The sequence below is a fragment of the Filicampus tigris genome, chromosome 7 (assembly GCF_054856515.1).
Source record: "Filicampus tigris isolate MCC_2025a chromosome 7, RoL_Ftig_1.0, whole genome shotgun sequence".
NCBI lineage: Eukaryota > Metazoa > Chordata > Actinopteri > Syngnathiformes > Syngnathidae > Filicampus > Filicampus tigris.
The window spans coordinates 4,229,861-4,253,053 of NC_141223.1; the positions used below are offsets into that span (position 1 = coordinate 4,229,861).

The following is a 23,193-nucleotide window of genomic DNA, read 5'->3' on the forward strand; positions in this document are numbered from 1 at the left end:
AGGTGAGCCGTTTATATAAATAATTTCAAAACTTTACTGATGTGACCTATAATTAGTACACCTCACCTGTCACATTTGCTCATGTTAAACGTGACTCTGCACACACCTGCCAACGTTTAAAGTGCCTCCAATTAACCCTTAAATAAATTTGAGATATTCTACTAGGTTTTTATTTTACATGCTGCAACTTTTTTTTACATTAACTCATGATAGTCAATTAATTCTTAAGTCACAATTCTACAAAACCATTTTGTCTTTCAATTAAAAGAAAAATGCATCCAAACTAGTCGGGAGAAGCTTCATCATGCAATAAGATAATGACCCAAACACACTACACAACAAAGTTACTTCATTAGGGGGAAAAGTGGGAGGTCTAAGACTGCCAAAGTCAATCAAGAGACCATAACCCAATAAAGCCTGCATTTTACCTCCCAAAGAGGAGATGCCCAGCAAGGTCTGAAAGAGGCTGCAGTAAAGGCCTGGAAAAGCAGAAAATTCAGAATGAAGAAAGCAACATTCTGGTGAAGTCAATACGTCGCAGGCTTGATGTAGTTAAGTTAATTTAATAATATCAAGTCAAGTCAAATGTATAGCCCTTAATCACAGAAAAACAACGTCAAAGGGCTTCACATGCCCAAATATTAATGACATCCCCTGATCTTAGTAATGTACAATATGTTTCAATACTTTTGTTCACTTGAAAAGTGGGTGGCTTTAAACAGATCCCTTTACTACAGCACGGTGTACTGTCAACACTAACAAAATATTAAATACTGTACAACTGTATTTATTAGGTTTAACATTAATGCACGAGACCAGTGGATGGCAGTATTTCCCCAGGTATCCTTCAGTTTCTACCAGCGCTACTGCTACTAGAGCATCCGATAAGTGACAGTTTCTGACTTCCAATTATTAAGATAAGAATGGTATCTTCTGAAAACCTTAGATAATAAATGAGTAAGGCAACAAAATATTGTATTTCTAATTAGTAAAATAAATCTTATCCGAACACAGTTTTTCCTATAATAGGCATTATGGCATCTTATAATAAACACGAGTAAATTGATTTAGGTGATAAGGACAATAATAAATAAATAAATAAATAAATAAATAAATAAATAAATAAATAAATAAATAAATGGACATTTCTAGGTCAGCCACTTTATTCTGAAAATGTAACCGGATGTTTATATGCCATGTTAACAACCTTGACAAATTATAGTGTCCATGATGAAAGCTAGCAGAAATGCTCATTTTTGAGACGAGACAACCAATTTACTTGTTTGTTCAACATTGGCGAATTTTCGTTACACCCCGTGCGAGTATGTGGGGGATGTTATTAATTGAGTGTAAACAATCTGTAGTCTCCATCGTGTCCATTTGGTCAGGTGGACGGGATTCTCTCCATCTTGGAAAAGTATTTTCTAAACAAGTCAAGGCAACCGGATCTTAAAATGGAATTAGCCTAAAACAATTAGCCCCAATGAGTGAGCTGAAAGTGTACTTTTTAGGGAAGATCCTTCCCTGTAGTCTCCTCGGGACCCGTAAAGTGTCCCAGACAAGTAGCTGCAGACCTGCACAAATCAGGGTGAGGTAGCTTCCATACTTACTCTCTCATGTTTTTGCAATTGGCATCTTGGATTACGTTTGTGTCGCCAAAGCACGGCAGGTTGAGAGCATATCATGGCAACTGCACGTTTTCCCGGGAAGAGTGTGGATTCTAACTGGAGCTCCCCGACGCTGGACAGACTTGTGTGTGTGAACGGGACGCCGTGGATCCTTTACCTGCTGGAGGAGTGTGTGGATAACGTGTGGGAGTACAGCAGCGTGGTGATCGGACTCGTATCTATAATTTGCTTTCTGCTATCCACTTTGCCGTGAGTATACTATCTATCTATCTATCTATCTATCTATCTATCTATCTATCTATCTATCTATCTATCTATCTATCTATCTATCTATCTATCTCTATGATTATGATCAGCCACTGTGACATTTTGCACAGTTTGAACACTAGTGAGCATAAGTGGTGCAGAATACGAATGAATGAACATTAAAACTGCACCACAGAGAAGAGTGTTGTTAACAACCCCACCAAATTTGAATCATAAAAAAAAAAAAAAGTCACCAAGTCAATGAAACCTTCAAAACTGATTCGCCAAACAAACGTAAGTGCCTTGAGAGCATCATACTTGTGGCTAACCACATTGCTAAGGCTTAAAAGTAAGTATCATCTAACTACGTATATCTATAATGCCAAAGTATGTCAGCCTTATCTTGGTTTACATATCAACCTGTGTCCCTCTTAGTCAGGTCCATGAATCCTATCAGAATGGTAAAGTGGATGAGGCCATGTCTTTTGGCTTCCTCATCTTCCTCTTCAGTGGCGATGTCACCAGCTTTGCAGGCTGCTACCTCACCAGACAGTTGCCAATTCAGGTGAAAACACACACACGCGCGCGCACACCTACTTTAAGCCTCTTTTTGTTTCCATCCACAAATTGTCACCATGGTAGGCACAGAAAGCGGCGTCAAATGAAAGCCGGGTAGCCGGGTGGCTTGGCAGCCGTCGAGCAACGTGGAGTGGCTGCCTCCGTTGCCGAATGAGCGCATTTCATCATCCATTTTGTAGAGCATGATTTGCAGTCGGCTTTCATGTTGTCAGCGGTTCCTGTCCCTCGCCATACTTGACTGAATTTGATTTCCTACGTTGTGTTCACAGGTGGTCACGGTGATTTTCTACATCTTTACAGACCTGATTCTCATCTCGCAATTTATTTACTACAAGATAAGGAACTACTCGAGGAGAAGTAAGTGTGCTGATATTTTGTTTGAAATTGAGCTGGTAAGCAGTCAATTGGAAGGCCACAAGAAATAATGAAAGGATGTAGGGCAAGGCAAATCATTTCATGCACAAGGTAACTAACTCAATGTGCTTTACATAATGCTAGCGTCAGGCATTGGGAATCTTGGTGACCTTCGAAAATCATCACTTTTCAGGAGACCCCCAAAAAGTTTGTTCAACCATTAACATTGCATCGTCAAATAGAGCAAGCCATTTTCAACACTTTAGTTTGGTCGACAATTTGTATAAATAACACCCACGCATGCGGACTTACCATTGGTATATTACGGATTCGTGAAAAAATATGAACTTTACCAAATTGTGACATTTTTTTTTTTAGCCGGCACCAGCGATAATTAAAAGTACAACATTTAAAAGCATTAAAAAACAAAAGTACTGAGGACATTTAAAATAAAGTACCGGTACAATAAAACATAACTTACGAAATTTACTAAAAGAATGTGCAGTGCAAGAAAAAGATTTTCAAAACTGAATTTAAAAAAATGCTCTACAAGACTTCAATCATAGACATGTCGAAAAAAAAAGAATCGTTTTTAACCTGGACTTGCATTCACACTTAGGGCTGTCTTTACTTCTTTTGGCAGCTTACACCATTTGTGTGCCGCATAACACCTAAATGCTGCTTCGCCATATTTGCTTTGAACTCTGGGCTCCAAAAACGGACTGTTTTTCCCTGTCTGATATTTGCATTGCATTTTTTTCTGTGTCTTTGTTGTAGAGAGCCCTGTGTTGAAATGGCTGTGCTTCCTGTGGTGTCTCACTGCAACACTTCTCCTGCTGGTTTTACCCAAACTCATCATAGGCAATATAAAAAACAAAGAATCTCTGGTAGGTCAACGTTCAGAAAATGCTTGAACGTTGTTGCAGTCCGCTAAAACCCTTTTAATAGAGACCTAGTAGTTACACCTCTTTATATTTATAATCAGATAGGAAAAAAAATCTAAATTCATAATCTGAGGTTGTTCGCCCCTTTATTAATCAATTTAACAAATTGATTGCCATTATTTTTTTATCTTGACCATTTTGTTAGTTTATGCTAGTCCTTAAACAAAAGTAAAGATGTTGAGATCTGTCGCAAAAGTCTTTGTTTAATTGCCCATCGTTTAATTTCCACGATTTGACGACGCATGCGGGAGAATACAAATCTTACTAAGGAGACCTGCAACTGATTATTCATTCGATTGATTGATTGTATTAAAAACTCTTTTCCATCCGTTTATTAAAAAAACAGCAAATAATTTCACATTGACAGTGCAAGAAATGCCCGAAAATAAATTGATGATGGGTCAGCTACTGGTTTGGGCTTCCACATGTCAGAAAATAGGCAAAAACAATCATTGTCTTCCAAAGTAAAAGCAGATGTTAGTGTTATTTTGATTAACCCATTAAGGCCTGGCTCAACATCTCCCCAAAACTGTGGCTTTCACACAGGCCCGAGTTTATTATTATTTACTGTTTTAATGGAAAAATAAAGTGTCAGTGCAAAAGAAGCATTACCGGTATTTTTAGTTTAAAAAAAATTGAGTGGTAATTCCCATCCTCTATTCTGTTACAAAGACAAAGATGTCATTGTCTACAAACGTACACAGTATCTTATTCATGTATCACGTTCGACTGGTTCCACTGGTTCAAAGTCCACAAGAAAAAAAAGAAAATGACGTATGCGCTGTCCCGGCTATAACGGTAGAAAGGCGCAACGGCGTTCCAGGCTCAAGTGGTAGAAATGCGGTTGTGCGCTCGCGTCCTGAATGGGTTATAAACACAAAGATAAACAGTCTGCAGAAATCTTAGAATATTTACTTTTGAGGGGCTGAAATTCCGAGGATATGGTCATTTGTTTTTCAAACGAGTTAATCGTTGCACCTCTCGTCAAGTTAAACGTCATCAAACCTGTCATAGTGGACTGGCAAAGTTTTCTTTAGACAGCAATGTCATGCAGATTTTTGTCAACTAATATCGATGGAATGGTTTGTAAAACGAATCCCCCCCCCTTTTCTGTTTCTTCCCAGGGACCAACTTCATCTAAATCGTTGGAGGTTTCTGGCTATATATGTGGATACCTGGCCACCGTCTTCTACCTCTCATCCCGCTTCCCACAGCTGTACAAAAATGTAAGCGAGACTTTCTTGGCGTCAGCAATCTACGGAGGTTTCCCATGAGAGACCTTGGGATGGCCGACTCTCCCCAGCTGTAATCTCAAGGACGGCCGTTTTTATTTATACACGCGACCTATGAGTAAGATTTGTGTCCAAAATGAGAACCAGTCACTGGAAGACAATAGTGACGTTGTCCCAAAGAATCATCTTGGCTCAAGTGTCGCGTCTGTTAATAATCATCAATCGTCGTCATCGCGCACTTCCAGGAAAAAAAAACCTTGAGACATGCGCTTCTCCACAACATTCAATGAGTAAATTCGAACACGATGCTTTTTCCTGTCATCGTTTTGGTTCAAAAGTCATCGAGTTTGGTGAAACATTTTTTTAATTGCTACGACAACACTGAATTGTGTCATCACTCCGACTGAAAATACAATCGTTTAGCATCCTGTTTCAACATTTTAGCATACAGTATTTTTTTTTTTTTTTTTTTGCGTTCCCTTTACTGAAATATATATTTTTGGACAAAAATATCGGGCCACCCGCGTCTCAACCGACTGTCTGCCTAAACCACTTCTGTTGTAGTTCCAGAGGCAGTCGACCGAGGGCACCTCCTACCTTCTGTTTGCGCTGGCCATGATGGGCAATGCGACGTATGGGCTGAGCGTCATAATGGTCCTTCCCACACTAAAAGACTCGAAACAGAACTTCATCATCGAGCATCTGGCCTGGCTCATCGGCAGTCAGGGAGTCCTGGTTCTAGACTTCTTTGTATCCTTAAAATCACACAAATTGAAGTGCGTGTCACGTGTTGACGTTCCAGTCTCGTTAAGCTCATCTTCCATCTGTCAGACAGTCATTGACACAGCATGACGTCGGAATGATTAACTCTGAGTGGAGTTAACGTGTTGTCTGTTCATCAATTGAGCGCATCGAATGCGTATTACTCAAAGGACCTTGACTTGGGTGACCAGGTAACGATCCAGTTTGTTTTGTACAGGAAGAATACCTCAGCCAAGCGATACGCAACACTTGTTGCACTGGAAGTGGAGCCTCTCCTGTGTGAGGAAGAGGAGCTTTCAGTCCTGTAGCACACCTGAGCTTCCCCAGCACCGATTGTCTGCATTTTTGTTGAAATAACTTTGTGGCTTTTAGATTGGACTTTGTAGCCCCCCACATTTATGTGATTTGATACTCTCGACCGGGTAACCAGTACAATCCAGTCGTGTGTTACACTGTGATTAAAAAAAAAAAAGGGGGATATGTTCAACTTTAAATGCTTGATTTAACTTTGAATTAATTTTATTATCTTGTTTGCACAAGTCTGAGTACTGTACAAACCTTCGTCATTTCTCAATAGAGTTTAACTTTTGAAAGTGGCTCAGGATTTTCACCCAGCCTGCCAAAACGTGGGCAGAGAAACTGTGACAACGATTCGTTAAATTCAGAATTGGCCGCTCGCTGACACATTTTCAGTAATAGGCAGGTAACAATAGATTTACTTGATTGATTCATTTTAAACTTGATGCGTGAGCAGGGGCTCCACAAACCCCTTTAATTGTCCAATCACAGCCCTCAATGTATTTCAGCATCAACTTTTTGGAGAATTGAATTATCTTAATTTTTGTTGCAAACATGGGAAGTGTACCACAGTAATCCCTCGTTTGTCGCGGTTGATGGGCACCTGAACGATATTACGATATTTGCAATTAATGACGATGCACGCTAGGGAACAAGCCCATGGCCAGATGGATTTGAATTGAAAACAAAGTGCCTGTTGTATTTATTTTGTTTGTTTGTTTTTACAGTGTTGCTTCGGCGACCGAATGCCTTTATACGTATGTTGTATCGTTGACTCCTTTAACACTAGTTGACTAGAGGTCATGCTGCCAAGATGGACACAGTAGATTAGAGTTTGGATATTTTGTATTTGATCTTTTCACAAAGAAAAATAGTTGTGTCTGCTGTCCGAGGAAGGGCCTTTATTTAAATTGGAATTGACAGGCAATGCCATTAAATAGGGTGGCTGGAATATAATGAAAACGTATTAATACATACTAATGATATAGGCCTATTAGTGCTTTTAAATACTAGTGCATACATTGTAATTGGTAATATATTAATAGAAGCTATTGTGTGGCTTTTATATTGGACGGGAAATACATGTAGACTTAATGCATTAATAACACATATTGTCACTGTCCTGTGAAAAAAACTTTATTCAATTTTCTTATTTTTACGTGAATGGTGTTCCCACTTTACAGACATGACATTAATGGGAAAAAAAAAATTTAATTCCAAAATTGGACGTACATGTTTTTCGCAGGACAGTGACAATATATTCAAGTTGTTTTTTTTTTTTATGTGCACAGTAAAAACAATGGTTACCAGTGGTAACCCTGAGCAATGATATTCATACTTTGCTTGTATATGCAATGAGAGCAATGATATATTTTTAACTCTGTATTTATTTTGAATACCTAAGACAAGTATTTCCATAAATATGTATTGTATGTTTTTATAAAAAAAAAATTGTTCAAATGCCACACTTGAGTGTTTTGTGTACTTGATTTACACTGCCCACAGTGTACTGTAAGCAATAAAATCACCTGTTCAAATATTGGCTTTAGCTTCTTCTTGTGAATTTACCATAGCAAACAAAATAAGGTCATGTGCAGTTTTGTTAAGGCGGGTGGTTGTGGTTGGATTTAATTAATTTAGTTTATTTAATTAGTACAAAACGTGTAGGCGGTGTTCTGCACGGTTGAAGTAAATTCCTAGGAATGAGAAGCAAGCGTCTTTTTCAATAATCCAACTCGTTCACCGGCTGCTTTTCATTGACATCTCTGGCTACCAATAGGCGAACGGTATTTTTCTAGGGGCGGGTCTATGTAAATTTGTTTCCTCGTGGGGCAGGACTTCCTGTTTAGTTGCGGTTGGATGGCAGGGGTCTACCCGATTGACACGTAACTCGAGTTAAAGGTACCATGCAGGCCTCGATGGCGATTTCGCACCAAACTTTTTCCGCACAACTTTTGTAGGTTGCGTTTGGGAGGTAAAAAAAAAACAAACTTGCAACGACGAGGGAGAGGCGAGTTTCGTTTTTCGTCACATCTCGGCAAACCCCGAGTCGTTTGGTGAAAATCTGCGCGGCCACTTTGAAGTGAAGCGGAAAAAGACTGCCGCGAGTGTTACCGTGCGAAAGTCATGTTTGCCTCAACTCGTCTGACCTGCGTGGAAATGTCTCTGGACTAAAGAGTGAGGAGCGAGGTTGCGAGTCGAGTCGGGAACTTTCCAGCAGCAGAGACGGAGCTTCCTCGCTTAGGCGGCGGAGAGAGGTGCGGGTCCAACATGGGAAACGGGGTGTGCTCGCGGAGGCAACGTCGGATTTTCCAGGTTCTCCTGCTGGTCACCGTGGTGTGTGGAATGATGTACGGCGGCATGGTGTCGTACGAGATGCACAAGGATCTTAAGAGGACACAATCCATGGCACTGAAGTACCAGCAGCACCAGGAGTCTCTGTCGGCTCAGCTCCAAGGTAAACACCAGTGACGCTGTCGTGATTGACTCCCTTTTGCGCGTGACATGTTGCACCATGCTCGGTTAAACAAGTCCTTTTTTGTTTTGGGATTCTAAGGGATGTCGTAGTATTTTTTTTTTTTTTTTGCAAATTTGGGTTTGAGAACCACTTGGAGACTTTTGTTATTAAGGGCTATACAAATAAACCTCACCTGACTTGATTTGATTTGTGCCTCTTATCAGATCAAACACAGTTAGGAACTGAGGACAGATGACAAACTTTTTTTTTTTAGTACACATAAACAACAAATCACAAATAGGTGTCACGTTTTCTTTTACCTGCCGTCACTTGCAAGTCTACAGTAACAAACTACGCTTACATAGCGGACTGCAGACTCGACACAAATGCAATTAAGTCAATTAAGTCGGAAGGCACCACTGCTGGAAGTGTATGCCTGCAGTTTTGTTTTTTTTTTGTTTCTGTAGTGTTCCGATCAGTAAGAGTGGTCTGTTAAAAAACAATTTGGAACTTTCGAATAAACACAAACTCCAGTTGAAATCGGCGTGAAGCATTACAGTACACTTAAACTGCAAAGCTGAAAACGTTGTTCCAATCGTCTTTCCACCGATCACACCTTTTTGGCACCCGAGTCGTTGGTTTTGAATCTGAAATACATGAAAAAATTAAAAAACGCACATACAAATAGTCTCAAATTAATATAGACATGTACATACAGACATGTATATACGGTATATAAATGCGTTATATGTTAAATGTTTGTAGATATATGTACAATTATTATATGGGAAGATCCACTAAATCATTGCCAATTGCTTTTTGTAAGGCTATAAAAATGAATAAATGTTCTGTCTTTTTCTTTTTTTTTTTAGCTCTTAATCTGATGATACACATTGAACAACTCAAAATGTTTATTGGCCAATCTCTGTCATGTTTTATTTTACTTTTTGTATTGTAATTTTTCGTGGGTTTTTAGCATAACACCAGCAAATACCGCACATGAACAAAAGCCAGGACATTTAACATTTAATGTTAACGTCAAGCACAATGTTAACATCAAGCACCATAGATATGAGTGTGCAGGACACTTTACTAAATTGTTTTTTTTCATGTAATTGTATAGTGCATTTATACATTTTATTTCCTAGCGCCGCCATACTGTAGAATATACTGTAGAATGAGCTATTTGACTGCATTTGACGTATCTAATAGTAAACAATACATTTACATGATTGGCGTGTGTAGGCTAAAATGACATCCATGCAGTTAATTGCTGCGCGTGACCAACGACACTATTGATTCATCACCTCGTTAAATGCAACCGGTGGCAAACAAGCTTGCTTGTCAACAAGCTATTTACGCTCGTTAAACTTCTATTTGAAGTCAAGCAGTTGCACACTCATAATTGCTAACCTGCCTGTCTCCTCTTTCAACTCTTTTGCTGTCCAGTGAGGTAGCTTTATAGTAGCCAAGGTAGACTCGCGCTTTTTTTAAAGCATCTTTCGGCTTACCCTGAGTGTTTTCACATCATTGTGTGTCCTTCTTGCTCAAATTTACGGACTGCTGCAACGCGGAGGGAGACTTTTGTGAATACCCAAACGTACTTCTGCGTGTGCATGTGTGTCCCTACTGCCACTCTGACTGCTACCCACGCGAAATAAACAAAATGTAACATTGTATAATGTAACATTAAACTCTTACTGCTCCATTTGAGGATTTATTTGTAGATTTGGATTATTTGGTCACTTTGTGACATGTACATTTTTCAGAAAATGAAGGAAAACGGTCTTGCTCCGATCCATGGTCAGCTGAAAACCACGTGATCGGAATTTGGGTCGGATCGAGACATCCCTATTATAGACCCAAATTGTAGATGTAGGGATGTTGTAGCAACTGAGCTGTAAGTACAGCGTACTGGAGGCCGATGGTTGTTCACTTGAAAGACAGGTCATGACCTTTATCCCAGGGTGCTGTTTAACTTAATCTTATGACTGACCAGGCGGGGTTTTAGCTCAACAGCCAGCTAAGTGGATTGTCTGTTTTTTTACCCTCAGAGGTAGTGGGGTTTAATACTTAATACAGGACACCGCACTCTCTCACGCACACGCGCACACACACTTGGGTGTAGTCTATACTCTGTAACAGGGGCGAAGCCAGAACGTGGCTAATGGGTGGGCCTGGAAAAATCAGGGTGGACCATTTCTCTCGCTTCGCACAATCCTCCTGTCCCGACACATCGTATATTCCAACAAAATGACAAACTGAATAATATGAAGTTCAGATCCTCCTTAGACCACCACAATTATGCCATTCTTAATATTCAATTAAAAAAAAAAACACACACAAATAATTTCATAATTTACTAAAAATGTAAAAGGATATATTTTTTCATGAATCTCACTGAGTGGGCAGTCTGTAAATCTGGGCTCCGCCCCTGCTCTGTAACTTACGCAGTGCTAAATGTTGAAGTCAGACGAAGCAAGTGACAAAATGGAGAGATGGATAAAAACAGGTGGATTTTACTGCTTAACTTATATGCCACAAACGCAATATTAATCAGAATGCCGTATTTAAACAAGTGGGCATGCATAGAACAATTTTTGGGTCGACTTCCACTTTAATGTGTACGGTAATTAGATTGTTTTTTTTTTGTTGTTTTTTTTTAGTCTCTGAAAGGGCAGCCTAGTTTTTTTTTTAACTTTCCATTTCAAGAGAAAAGCCCATTTTACAGACTCTTTATGGCCTGGCATTGTGCCACAGCTTCTCCGAGTCAGGAAGGCCTAATAGAATGCTTTGCCCATTAGGCCAACTCCAGCAGTAGCGTCATTTCATTGATGCTGTGTAAATGGGGCAGCTGTAGCTAAGGGGCTGCTCGCTCACCGGTATCGACACACTTTTGGTTCCATTACAGAATGCTGAAGAGCTGTAAAGAAAATGTGCAAGTAATTTTCAAATTCTAGCATAATGACAAAACTCATTTTTCAAAGATGTTTTTCAAAGCGATGAGGTGAGTTGAACGTCATTGTCCTGCAATCTAAGGAGCTAAAAAGTGCTTCGTACCCGTTTTTCTTGTTTTTCTTTCTTGACACATTAACAGGAGCAACTTTGGCCCTTATCTTGTGTAACGCACTCACATTGCGGAGTTGATCATTCGGCATTCATACTGATTGTGTCACTTGATATCCACGGGTGACTTTTGATTGTTTCCCGTGTTCTAAATATTGAGTCGTGAGTGGGGATGCACGGTGAGACAATGTATAGAAGTCGGAGTTTTAAAACAAACAAAAACAGGCTCATCATGTGTTTGAACTGCGTTAAACTCAAATTATACTCAAACATTCAAGCAAGCAGTGCTGACCTCTTCCCGCTTTGATCGACAGTATTTGGGCTGTAAGCCAGCAGCCCACTCAACAGATCCAATCATCCCGCTATCTAAACCAGCAGACCCGTAAAGGTCATCTCCATAGAGTGCTGCCTTGTTTCACACTCTGCTAATGCACTTTCATCAGGCCGTATTGGAAATTGGTCTGAAACCTCGACACTCAGTAGACAGTGATTGTTAGTTCTTGCGCAACAGAGATAAGGACTGTGTGCACATGCGAATTTTAGAAGAAAATGCGCTATGTAAATTGTATTGTATTGTATCAACAGACAAGTGTTTACGCATGCTGATTAACTCATTCGCTGCCATTGACGTATTTATTTGCCTTTTCACAGTCCAGCCATTCAATCCCAGGAATTTATTTATATTAAAAAAATTGTTTTTTAAAATCATGCATTACGGTAAAAGAGGGTCTGAAAATGTCTGGCACCGAATGAGTTAAGTGCATAATTTGGTACATTAAAACATTGCTTTATTCTTATGAGCCTGTTCCCTTAAGTTGTTCATCATTTCATAGTGAAGCGCCATGAGCGTTTTTTTCCCCCAATACTGCATTGCAATACTATTGTTGTCGTTAGCAAAATATTGTTAAAATGTCGCGAGTTAGCTGCAAATTGGGTTGGTGTGTTTTAATTTCCTTGTGTGTCATGGTGTCCATATATTTAGTGTATTTGTGTCCCCAAACATGCTGTGACTACAGGGAGTGTTGCGCTAAGTGCGGAAAGCTAGTTTTCTAGGCTCTGAGGAATCTGGAAAGCACTGTCCCACAGTGGAAGTGTGTTCTGTGTCATACAAAACAAAGCTAAGATATATCAAATGATTTTTTTTTTCTATGCTCCTAATCTGTTATGCACCTTGTCTAATGATAGGCCACAAACATCTGCAGGAATGTCTTGATTTAGCAATCAGAAGAAATAGCCACATCGTCACAAAGTTTGTACTGTCAATGGTCTGTCTTCAACTTCTCTGCTTTGTCACCGTGTCACAATGTTTCCCTCCTCTTGCCGGCTTCACATTTTGCAGTGGTGTATGAGCATCGCTCAAGACTGGAGAAATCTCTTCAGAAGGAGAGGTTAGAGCACAAAAAGGCCAAAGAAGGTGAGACAACTAATACGAACACTCTGTTCTGTCCCATTCAGATGTGACACTTAAAGGAAAAAGTCAACACAAACATATTCAACACTAGTTGAAACGAGAAATTCTGATATATATTGTATTTGTGGAATAACAGTTAATCCACTTGTTTTTAGCCATCTCCGGGGGCGGCCATTTTGTCACTTCTGTCGATCGAAAATGACACCACAACCACTCAGGGCTCATGTAACGACCAATCACGGCTGACCTGTTTTCTGAAGCTGAGCTGTGATTGGTCGTTCCCTGAGCCCTGAGTAGTTGTGGTGTCATTTTTGATCGACAGAAATGACAAAATGGCCGCCCCCTGATATGACTAAAAACGGGTGGATTTTGCAGATGAACTCATATTCCACAAAGGCAATATTAATCAGAATGCAGTGTTTCAACTAGTGGGCCTGCTGGAAACACAGTCTTGAAAAAATACGTTTGGGTTGATTCGAATTACCAATATTGGTATTACATGCGTCTAGTGTCATCTTTAAAAATACCATTGTGTCCTTCTATAGCAAGTTTGATGTTACTTTATTTTTTTAAACAAGCTTTTTTTCCGTTCCAGATTACCTGGTGTATAAACTGGAGTCACAGCAGTCATTGAATAAGGAGAAGGTACTTTAAGTTCCCATTGAGCATCTAAATCCTTAATTGTCATGAAGAAGCAAATTTATTCTTATTATTGACATTACTTCCCATGAAGAAGCAAATGTATTATTACTGACATTATTTCTCATTCAAACATTCTTTTTTTTTTTTTTTCCTTTTACTTTGTGTTCATCTGCTCCCCACTGTTCAATGTGTGTGGCGTGTCTCCCACTAGATGTTTTGTTTAGTTCGACAACTCAACAATTAAGAGAAGTGTGATTTTTACAACATTCCGTTTGTGTGCTCACACAGCAAGACTCCAGCAGCAAACTGAGCTCGCTACACGTGCAACATCAGATGCTCAAGGTTCCCATTCGCTTTGTCCACTCCCAACATAGACTCCCTAATGTTCGTAATGTAAAATGAAGGAATGGCCGTATGTGCGCACTTGTCTTTCAGAACCAACATGAGGATCTGAAGAAGCAGTATTACGATCTGCAGGAGCAGCATCAGATACAGGGAAATGATCACAGTCGACTGCTCGATGAGCACAGAGAGCGCTACGAAAAAATGCAGCAAGTCAAAGAAAAGGAGGTGGCCCAGCTTAAAGGTGCTGCTTTTGCTTCAATCAAATGATAAAATATGAATGTATTGTACAAGTAAGACGAGGTCTGTTTTTCCACATGCCGTTTTTGAGGCGCAGTTGCGTCACACTTTCAATATCCCGACTCTGTCTCCATCTTGTGACCTAACTAGAAACTACACGTGATTGGAACCTAACTGGTTAGTTTTACAACCGTGAAATAGTGGTTAGAATGTCTGCCTCGCAGTTAGAAAATCCAGGTCTGAACATTCTTTCGGAAATCACCATGTCCCACCACCGGTCAGCTATTTTTAGAGTAGGCCCACGGGTTACTCATATTGTCCTCGCCTGATACCTGATGCTGCTTTCTTGTCATGTTCCAGGGCAGAGAAAGATAGATAAACATATTTCAAAAATTGTCCAGCGTGTGAATCGATTGAGATAGTATTGCAACACTCAAAATGTGGATTTACCTATCGTTTGAGGCAATATCATCGTCCTGATGTAGCAGCTTTGCTTGTTAACAATATATCATCCGGTTAATATTGTAATGAAGGAAATGCAGTTTAGGATTGATGTTTCTTGTAAAAGCTGACTTTTTTTGTCTACCTGCAGACAATGTATATAACCTCAGAGAGGAAAATAAGCAGCTAAGGAAAGCCCACCAGGACATTCACATCCAACTACAGGATGCTCAGGTGAGACTTTTTATCTGCTTATCTGATTTAATGCTGCTGCTTCTTAATCAGTTGTCGGGTTGTTAAAGCGGAAGTCAACGCAAACATATTTTTTTCAAGAATATGTTCTATGCAAGCCCACTAGTTGAAACGGGGCATTCTGATAAATATTGCGTTTGTGGAATAAGTGTTAATCCATTCGTTTTTAGCCATTTCTGGGGGCGGCCATTTTGTCGTCTGTCGACTGAAAATGACATCACAACTGCTCACAACAACCAATCGTGGCTCAGATTCAGAAAAGAGGTCAGCCGTGATTGGTCGTTGTGAGCAGTTGTGATGTCATTTTCAGTCAGAAGACAGACAGAAGACAAAATGGCCGCTCCCAGAGATGGCTAAAAACGAGTGCTTTTTGCTGCTTAATTTATATTCCACAAACGCAAAATTAATCAGAATGCCGTATTTCAACTAGTGGGCCTGCTGGGAATATATTCTTGAAAAAAAATATGTTTGGGTTGACTTCCGCTTTAAATACAGTACACTATATGGTGTGTTTAGTTTATGCTGTGTTGTGTAATAGATTTTGGCCACTGGGATCTCCGAATAATTTAGTTGAAAATCAATTAAAATAGTGCCATTTAATTCAAACCGTATGTGAGAATAGGCAAAGTGAAACATTGCCTTGAATTATATCGTGTGACTGCACAACCTTCTCACTCATGTTTCATCTGCATTGATACGGGGAGCCTGTTACAGTCGTGTGTTAATGGCATCTGTTGTGTTGCGCTCGTGTGTTCAGGTGAGGCATCAAGACCTGAAGAAAACGCACGATCAGATCGCACTGTCACTAGAAGACCACAAGAACGCGCTAGCGGCAGCTCAGGTAAGCGGAGGCAGTTTAATGAGGTTCTTCAATCATAAAATAAAGCATGGCATGGAAACAAGACTCGGGCTAGCTGCTGTGGTAATGACAAATACGAGTCCTAGCATTTAACTGAAGAGCAGCTTTGTACGGATCGTCTTAAAAGGGAGCTATTAAATTAATGAATAGCGACAAAGTGATAAAAATGTTTTGTTGTTTTGAATAAAGGCTTTCATGCTAATGTGCTTCAAAGCCTGGGCATCCTCTTTGCTTCTGGTTCAGAACCACTCTTTTACACATAGTGCCGTGTACAAATAAAAAAAGAGAGAGAGGGCAGAAAAACAAAACATTTTGTCAACTAAGCCTTTGAGGGAATAATAGGTATTCTTCTTAAATGTATATAAAAATATTGAACTTGGGTGTATACTTTATCTTATTAGTTTTTTTTTTTGGCTGGCTACCGGTCGAGCGCGTATACCGCCTCTTGCCAAAAGTCAGCTGCAGCTCACCTACGTCCCCAATGGGGAAATAGATGACTGGATGGATGATTATGAAGCAGGTATTCGTTTTAGGTATTGCTAAATATATAGTATTTTTTAATAGTGTATTACTATTTTTGTAAAATGATTACTTTTTTTATCTCATTTTAACCTTGTGAAATGATTATTTTTGGAGACTTTCAACTTTTTTCTTGAAACATACTGTACTTTTTCCAAAATGAAAACAGTCACGCCGCAGCAGAGCCCAACGTCTTTTCTTTCTGTGTCACTTTTGGTCCACTAAAATCAATCGCAAACCAGCACCGCCGTCAAAACACGCCCCGATACCCCTTCTGCCTTTTCATCCGCCATGTTTGTTCACTCCGACGTCTCGTTTAATCTCGTGGGGGTTTTGCGAGATTTTCCGTCTGACGTGAGAATATCTGTAAATGAATGTGATTCGCACCTACTGTACGTTTTACCTTCTGCGGTCTTGTGTCTCCCATTTTAGGTACAAGTTAACAAATACAAAGAGCTGAAGGAGTCCCTAAACAAGGCACCAAACTTGAGACAGCCTGAGCAAAACTCTGTGCTCCAGCAACCAGATTCCTTTGCAATCGGGGAGCCAAATAAGAAGGTGCCTGACCCGAAAGAGGATCACCATGATACTGCGTCCAGGGTAAGGAGCTATTTATTTATTTATTTGTATTCATTTTTTTTTATCTTGACTCACCCCAAAAATAAATTCTGCGTTCAAACATTTTGTCTCAGCTGGACCAGCAAGAGGAGGAGATCCACTCTCAGTCCGAGATCAAGTCCCACCCCGACATGTCGGAGAAAGAGGAGGACGGAGACGCAGAGAGGAAGAGGGAGCTGGCTGAGGAGGAGATGGCCCAAGCAGGACAACCTCAAAAGCTAGAGGAGGAGGACCCGGATCAACAGCAGGAGGAGCAACAGGAGGAGGAGCAAGGCGAGCAAGAACTGGAGCAGCCGGATGAGAACGCCTTGGACAGCCAGATACGTCAGCCGCATGTCAGAATCACTTTACTCATCTCAACTACATATTGTAATTCTGAACATGTTTTACAGTCACCCCAACATTTTTCTTTACAATAATATGGTCTATGCACCTCCACTAGTCTAAACGCGGCATTCTGATTCATATTGCTTTTGTGGAATATGAGTTAACGGGGGAAGTCAACCCCAACATATATTTTTTAAGAATATGTGATATGCAGAGCCACTAGTTGAAACACAATATTCTGATTAATATTGTGTTTGTGGAATATGAGTTGAGCAAGAAAATCCAGTTGCTCGGGGCTCAGATAACGACCAATCATGGCTCAGTTTCAGAAAACAGGTGAGCTGTGATTGGGCGTTACCTGAGCCCTGAGGATCTGTGATGTCATTTTCAGTCGACACAAGTGACACAATGGCTGCCTCCAGAGATGGCTTAAAACAGGTGGATGAACTCTTATTACACAAACGCAATATTTATCATAAACGCCTTGTTTCAACTATTGGGTCTACATAGAACATGTTCTTGAAAAAAAACATGTTTGGGTTGACTTCCGCTTTCACAATTGTATTACTATTAATTTCAATAATATGCAAATAGGCCCACTAATTGAAACTTCTGCGTTTGTGGAATATAAATTAAGCCGCAAAATGCATTCGTTTTTAGCCATCTCTGTGCAGCCGTTTTCTCTTCTGTCGACTGAAAATGACATCACAACTGCTCACAACGACCAATCACGGCTGACCTGTTTTCTGATTGGTCGTTGCCAGCAGTTGTGATGTCATTTTCAGTCGACAGAAGACAAAATGGCCGACCCCAGAGATGGCTAAAAACGAGTGGATTATTCCACAAACGCAATATTCATCAGAATGCTCTGTTTCAACTAGTGGGATTGCATAGAACGTATTCTGGAAAAAAAAAAGAAAAAAAGTTTGGGTTGACTTCCGCTTTAAATTGCAATAAATACTTATTTGTCGTCTAGAAGGAAGTTCAAGAGACACACAGTCAGGTAGAGGGTGCCAAATCCGCTTACGAGCAGCAGCGGGAGCAGCAGCGCCTGGAGGCTCAGAAGGCCGAAGAGCGGCGGTTGATCCAGATGCAACAGGACTCCCTGCAGTCGCAGAGAGAGACGGTGCTGAGGGAGAGGGAGGCTAAGTTGAAGGAAGAGCAGGAGAGGGAGAAGCAGCAGCATCAGGAGGCAGACCGACGGCAGCAACTGCTAAGAGAGGAGCAACAAAGGTCAGACGACAATCACAGTCAGGTGCATGCGGTGACTGACAATGTCCGCACGCCGCAAGTGAAATAAAAAGATTCCAAATAAGTTCACGGCAGGCATGTTTTTTTTCCCAGCAAGGTTAACAGCAAGAAAGGTGCCAGTCCTAGGACAGTTTGGGAGTTTTGAAATGAGCTCTCGATCCTGTCTTTGTTCTCAGGAAGAAGGCCGAGTATGAAAACATGGACCATAATCTACACCAAGAAGAAGAAGAAGTGCATCGCTCTGACAATAAAAAAGGTCAAGCGGAGCATTCTTGCCGCCCATCGGTGCGTTTTTTCGACCTTGTCAGGGGAGCTCATTTGTTTCATTCTTCTTTTCACAGAGAAGCATTCTCTCCTGTTACGTGACGACATGAAGGTGCCACCACATCACAAGGTGACTTCTTTGTCCTTGTTTCCGCTAACTCATCTTTCTTAACTTCAGTTTGAAGCGTATCATTCCCACGTGAAATTATTTGAAAATACACCTAGGTCTTATTAAAGTGGAAGTCAACCCACAAATTTTGTTAAAAAGCCCCAATATGAAAAAGCAAAATCCACCCGTTTTTAACCATCTCAGGGGGCGGTCATTTTGTCATTTGCTCTCGACTGAAAATGACATCACAGTTACTCAGGGCTCAGGTAACAACCAACCACGGCTCACCTGTTTTCTGAAGCTGAGCCATGGTTGGTTGTCACCTGTTCCGTGGCGTCATTTTCAGCTGACAGCAAGTGACAAAATGGCCGCCCCTTTCATGGCTGAAAACGGGTGGATTTTTCTACTTAAAAGGAAAATCAACCCAAACATATTTTTTCAAGAATAAGTTCTATGCAGGCCCACTAGTTGACAAGGCAATATGATAAATATTGCGTTTGTGGAATATGAGTTAAGCAGCAAAATCCACCCGTTTTTAGCTAGCTCAAGGGGCGGCCATTTGGTCATTTCTGTCGACTGAAAATGACATCACAGCTACTCAGGTAACGACCAATCACGGCTCAGCTTCGGAAAACAGGTTAGCCATGATTGGTCGTTACCTGAGCCCTGAGTAGTTGTGATGTCATTTTCAGGCGACAGAAATGACCAAAATGGCCGCCCCCGGAGATACAGTAGCTAAAACGAGTGAATTAACTCTTATTCCACAACCGCAATATTTATCAGAATGCCGTATTTAGACAAGATGGGCTGCATAGAACATATTGTAAAGAACATTTTTGGGATGACTTCTTTTTTAACAATAACCGAAATTTACTTGAGAAAGGCCCCTGTAGCACACTGACCTCCGATTGTGCGGCGTCGCATTTTTGTTTGTCAGGCCACTTTCTGGGATTTCCAGCTCGACTCAAAACAGGAAATGGAAAAAATAAATTCCTCCAAGTAAAATAATTGTGGAGCAGCATTTTTTTTCTGTCTCCATATGTTGGAGTCTCATGTTTCCGACTAGTCTGAAGACTTCCTAGTTACTTTACATTTCAAAACTATTTTTCCTGTTGGAAAAAAGTCAATTGAATTAATGTAGTCCAGGCTCAAACTGTCAACCTCTATCGAACAAACTAACGTTTTGTGTTTAGAGGTCACCCATCTTTTTTCGTTGCCTTTCACGCTACATCAGGGTGCCATCGGCGGCAGCGAGCTGGACCCTGAGGATGACCCCAACAACCAGGGAGAGGACGAGTTCGAAGAAGCGGAGGAAGACCAGTCGCATCATCGTGTTCCGGAGGATGAGGTGATGGAAGAGGAAGAGGAGGAAGAGGAGGAGGAGCCGGAGACGGCAGCAAATGACCAGCACGTAGACTCACACCAAGGCCACGAGCATCCCGCTATGGAGGACGAGCTTGTGGTGAGTGGGCACAGTGAGAAGAAGAATTTGCAAAATATCCACAAGGCACTGACATGTTGATAGCATGGCTTGAAAGGGCGACATCATGAGGATGACATTGATCCAAGTGGCCACATGACGTCAAGTGTGTGTGTGTGTGTGTGTGTGTGTGTGTGTGTGTGTGTGTGTGTGTGTGTGTGTGTGTGGGTGTGTGTGTGTGTGTGTGTGTGTCTCCAGATTGCTGGAAACCCGGATCAGCAGGAAGACAATCTAGAGGACCAGTACCAGGAGGAAGCTGAGGAGGAGGTGTGTGAAACACCATTTGTCAGTTATGGTTATGAGAGATTAGCATCATAGCCAACTGTTTTTTTTTTTCTTTCTTTCTTAGAATAAAATGTTGGGTTTTTTTTTTTCTTTTTTTTTCCCCAAGAGGTTGATGGAAAATGGAGTGCATAACTGCAACCGGTAGGGTTTGCGTCCTGTAGAAGAAAATAGCAGACGTCTGCTATGGCGCAAGATTTATAATCACCTATAGGTGGCGCACTGCGGGAGCAAAGCAATACTATTTGAAGCTCCTCAACTCACTTTAACAGAGTTCCCGAGAACCAAGATTCTAAGATGGCACCAAAGCAATACAAAAAAAAAATTGAATTCCAATCCGGTTGTTAATTGATGCTACTATCACATAGTTTCATTTGTACATTTGATCTGATAGCAAACAATGCTAGCTTGAATGCTAATTGAGCCTGACCAAATGCGCACACCAATTTTCTGATCGTTCACATTCTGCTTAGTCAAAAGCCTGTCCCTAATAGTGTCAAGGAAGGCATCTCTGTGTCTTACTTTCAACGTTTTTTTTTTTGTGAAGTGGCTTATCTTTTCTAATTGATGAATGCTACTACGTGAGCCAGTTATGTGGTGCATCTCTGACCCGGAAGGTTCAGGATGACATTGCTGGTGGGGAGAAGAAGGAGAGGGACGACCAAGTGGAGGAGGATGGAGAGGAGACGTACAATGAGGAGAACATAGAACAGGTGGGTCACTTGGGATATTAGTTTTCGTTGACATTCAAAGAGGAAAATTCTCCCAATATCATTTGGTTGTATTTTGCAGTTTTTATTTTCAAAACCAGAAAATAAAAACCCACTGAGACCAAGGTCTCTTTTTATAAGGGTGATCTGGCCAAGCAAAAAATTAGTTCTTCTTGGGCATCATTTTGTGGCATCTATAAGCAAATTGCAAACCTTTTGGGTGGGGAGGCTCAGTTGCTTACCGTATGGTCACTTATAGATCTTATAGCACTCAGCTCAGACAAAATGAATGAAAAATCTAGCTCTGTGCTCCAATTAATTGTTGGGTCTATTATTCTATTATCTGCACTTCATTTTTGTTCCCTACAAGTGTAAATATAGCAGGTGAGTAGAGAATTCTAGGGCAAAAATGTTTTTTTTTTCTCATCAAAACAAAAGAAAGGTCTAATGTGCATGAAAAAAAACAAAAACATGACCAAGAATTTAGACAAGAAGTCCATCGAGTGGCTTTATTCCCTGTGGGAAAACGATGTGAAAAAAATCAGAGTTGTATCTCTGACCGTGTCATATCTTAATGGCAAATTTTTTCATTTCACACTCAGTTTTGATGGTCCGCCTGATTTTTGGCATGATTAGTGTAGTGTAGCGGTCTGTTACAAATGTTGTGTCAGCCTCTGGGTTTCCTGCAAAATGGTTTCATTTGCTCGTTGAGACATTTGCCAAAGTGAAGCGCGCTTGTATGCAGGGACCACACAAGGAGGAGGCTCACGGCAAAGACACCGAGGAAGAGAATTACGAGGAAGAGGAAGCCGAGGAAGAGGGGCCCGGTCGAGAGAAGGGAACCATTCGACGGGCGGAGATGTAAGTCCGAAATCAACACTGAGAGGTTCTTCTTCCTCATTCCCAAAAAGGAAGCCAACAGCCATCCTGTCAAGACTCCACGACGGACGATTGGGATAGAACGTCTGGAGATGGAGATGGCAAAGGCTTACGCCGGGACTGATCCGCTTCCACTGTGCAATTGGACAGAATGTAATGAGTGGAAATGGTTCTATTTGCTGTACAATGTTTTTTTTGTTTTGTTGTTGTTGTTGTTGTTTTTAAATATACATTCATGCCTTCTCTGTTTGAAATGCACACATGCAATGAATGTACTTTCAACAAGATGGCGGTAAAGTTAAAAAAAAAAAAAAAAAAAAAAAAAAAAAAGGATAAGTTAGTATTCGTTGTATGAAAAGGCATAAGTGAAATGTTCATCGGGCATTCCAATCAATCGCTTGTTCTTTTATTTATTATAGATTGATTGTGACGCCTTTGACAATCAGGCAAGGTGCAATTTAAAAGTAAGTCTGTCACACCGACATGTGCCTTTCCATTCGTATGCCTCTTCTAAGTCATTATGCATTTCCAAATGCATAATATAGGGAAAGAGAGGTCAAAGTTAGCATGTGAACGAGCAAATTCTGCCTTATCTTGAAACGACTTCAGGTTGTCGGTCAACAAATCTCATGCAATTCACATGACAATGTACAATGAAATACATGCTGTCTATTTGTATATTTTTCAACTGTATTTGAAGTAAAAGTGAGGTTTTAATGAATCATGTTTTGTCAACTAAATGTTTTGTGTAGAATAAAGATGATTTTTGTTGTATTTTGTTTGCCCAGGTAATTGATTTATTCGCAACCATATTTCACTATAATATGTAGTAATATTTTTTTTCCCTAATTTTCTTTTATATAAAACCCGTCAACCATGTATCCATGCATAGTGGCACATGTCATGAAAACACTAATATAAATATACTTTGTATAATACACTGTCGTAACATTTCAAAGGCTTAGAGAATGAGGCGTATTGCCTAAATATCAAAGTTAAGC

At 40.5% G+C, this 23,193-nt stretch overlaps 2 protein-coding genes across 3 annotated transcripts; both read left to right on the forward strand.

Moving 5' to 3' along the window:
- The first annotated feature begins 1,223 nt into the window (after window positions 1–1,223).
- On the forward strand, window positions 1,224–7,574 carry LOC147144470 (lysosomal amino acid transporter 1 homolog). The gene is made up of 8 exons (XM_086036911.1): window positions 1,224–1,588; window positions 1,662–1,877; window positions 2,310–2,439; window positions 2,723–2,810; window positions 3,585–3,694; window positions 4,876–4,977; window positions 5,548–5,733; window positions 5,937–7,574. Exons 2-8 carry the CDS (start codon window positions 1,684–1,686, stop codon window positions 6,051–6,053), a joined length of 927 nt encoding a protein of 308 aa, XP_085893037.1. The 5' UTR covers window positions 1,224–1,588; window positions 1,662–1,683; the 3' UTR covers window positions 6,054–7,574.
- Window positions 7,575–7,875: 301 nt separating this feature from the next.
- Window positions 7,876–22,966, forward strand: golim4a (golgi integral membrane protein 4a). 2 transcript variants are annotated; one of them, XM_086036614.1, is made up of 16 exons: window positions 7,876–8,500; window positions 12,906–12,980; window positions 13,573–13,622; window positions 13,908–13,961; window positions 14,055–14,205; window positions 14,794–14,876; window positions 15,652–15,735; window positions 16,705–16,872; window positions 16,965–17,225; window positions 18,197–18,450; window positions 18,645–18,724; window positions 18,810–18,862; window positions 20,076–20,303; window positions 20,520–20,588; window positions 21,221–21,316; window positions 22,059–22,966. In XM_086036614.1, exons 1-16 carry the CDS (start codon window positions 8,314–8,316, stop codon window positions 22,176–22,178), a joined length of 2,013 nt encoding a protein of 670 aa, XP_085892740.1. In that variant the 5' UTR covers window positions 7,876–8,313; the 3' UTR covers window positions 22,179–22,966. The 2 variants fall into 2 exon arrangements, with proteins under 2 accessions (XP_085892740.1, XP_085892739.1); XM_086036613.1 differs by having other exon boundaries at window positions 7,877–8,500; window positions 18,194–18,450.
- Window positions 22,967–23,193: the final 227 nt, after the last annotated feature.

Bases quoted from the DNA above. Each gene is read 5' to 3' on its own strand.
- golim4a (XM_086036613.1), top strand. From the start codon at position 8,314: ATGGGAAACGGGGTGTGCTCGCGGAGGCAACGTCGGATTTTCCAGGTT. The intron at 13,962-14,054 runs GTTCCCATTCGC...CTTGTCTTTCAG, and splicing joins TGCAACATCAGATGCTCAAG to AACCAACATGAGGATCTGAA. The intron at 18,451-18,644 runs GTCAGACGACAA...CTTTGTTCTCAG, and splicing joins CTAAGAGAGGAGCAACAAAG to GAAGAAGGCCGAGTATGAAA.
- LOC147144470 (XM_086036911.1), top strand. From the start codon at position 1,684: ATGGCAACTGCACGTTTTCCCGGGAAGAGTGTGGATTCTAACTGGAGC. The intron at 1,878-2,309 runs GTGAGTATACTA...TGTCCCTCTTAG, and splicing joins TTTCTGCTATCCACTTTGCC to TCAGGTCCATGAATCCTATC. The intron at 2,811-3,584 runs GTAAGTGTGCTG...TCTTTGTTGTAG, and splicing joins AAGGAACTACTCGAGGAGAA to AGAGCCCTGTGTTGAAATGG.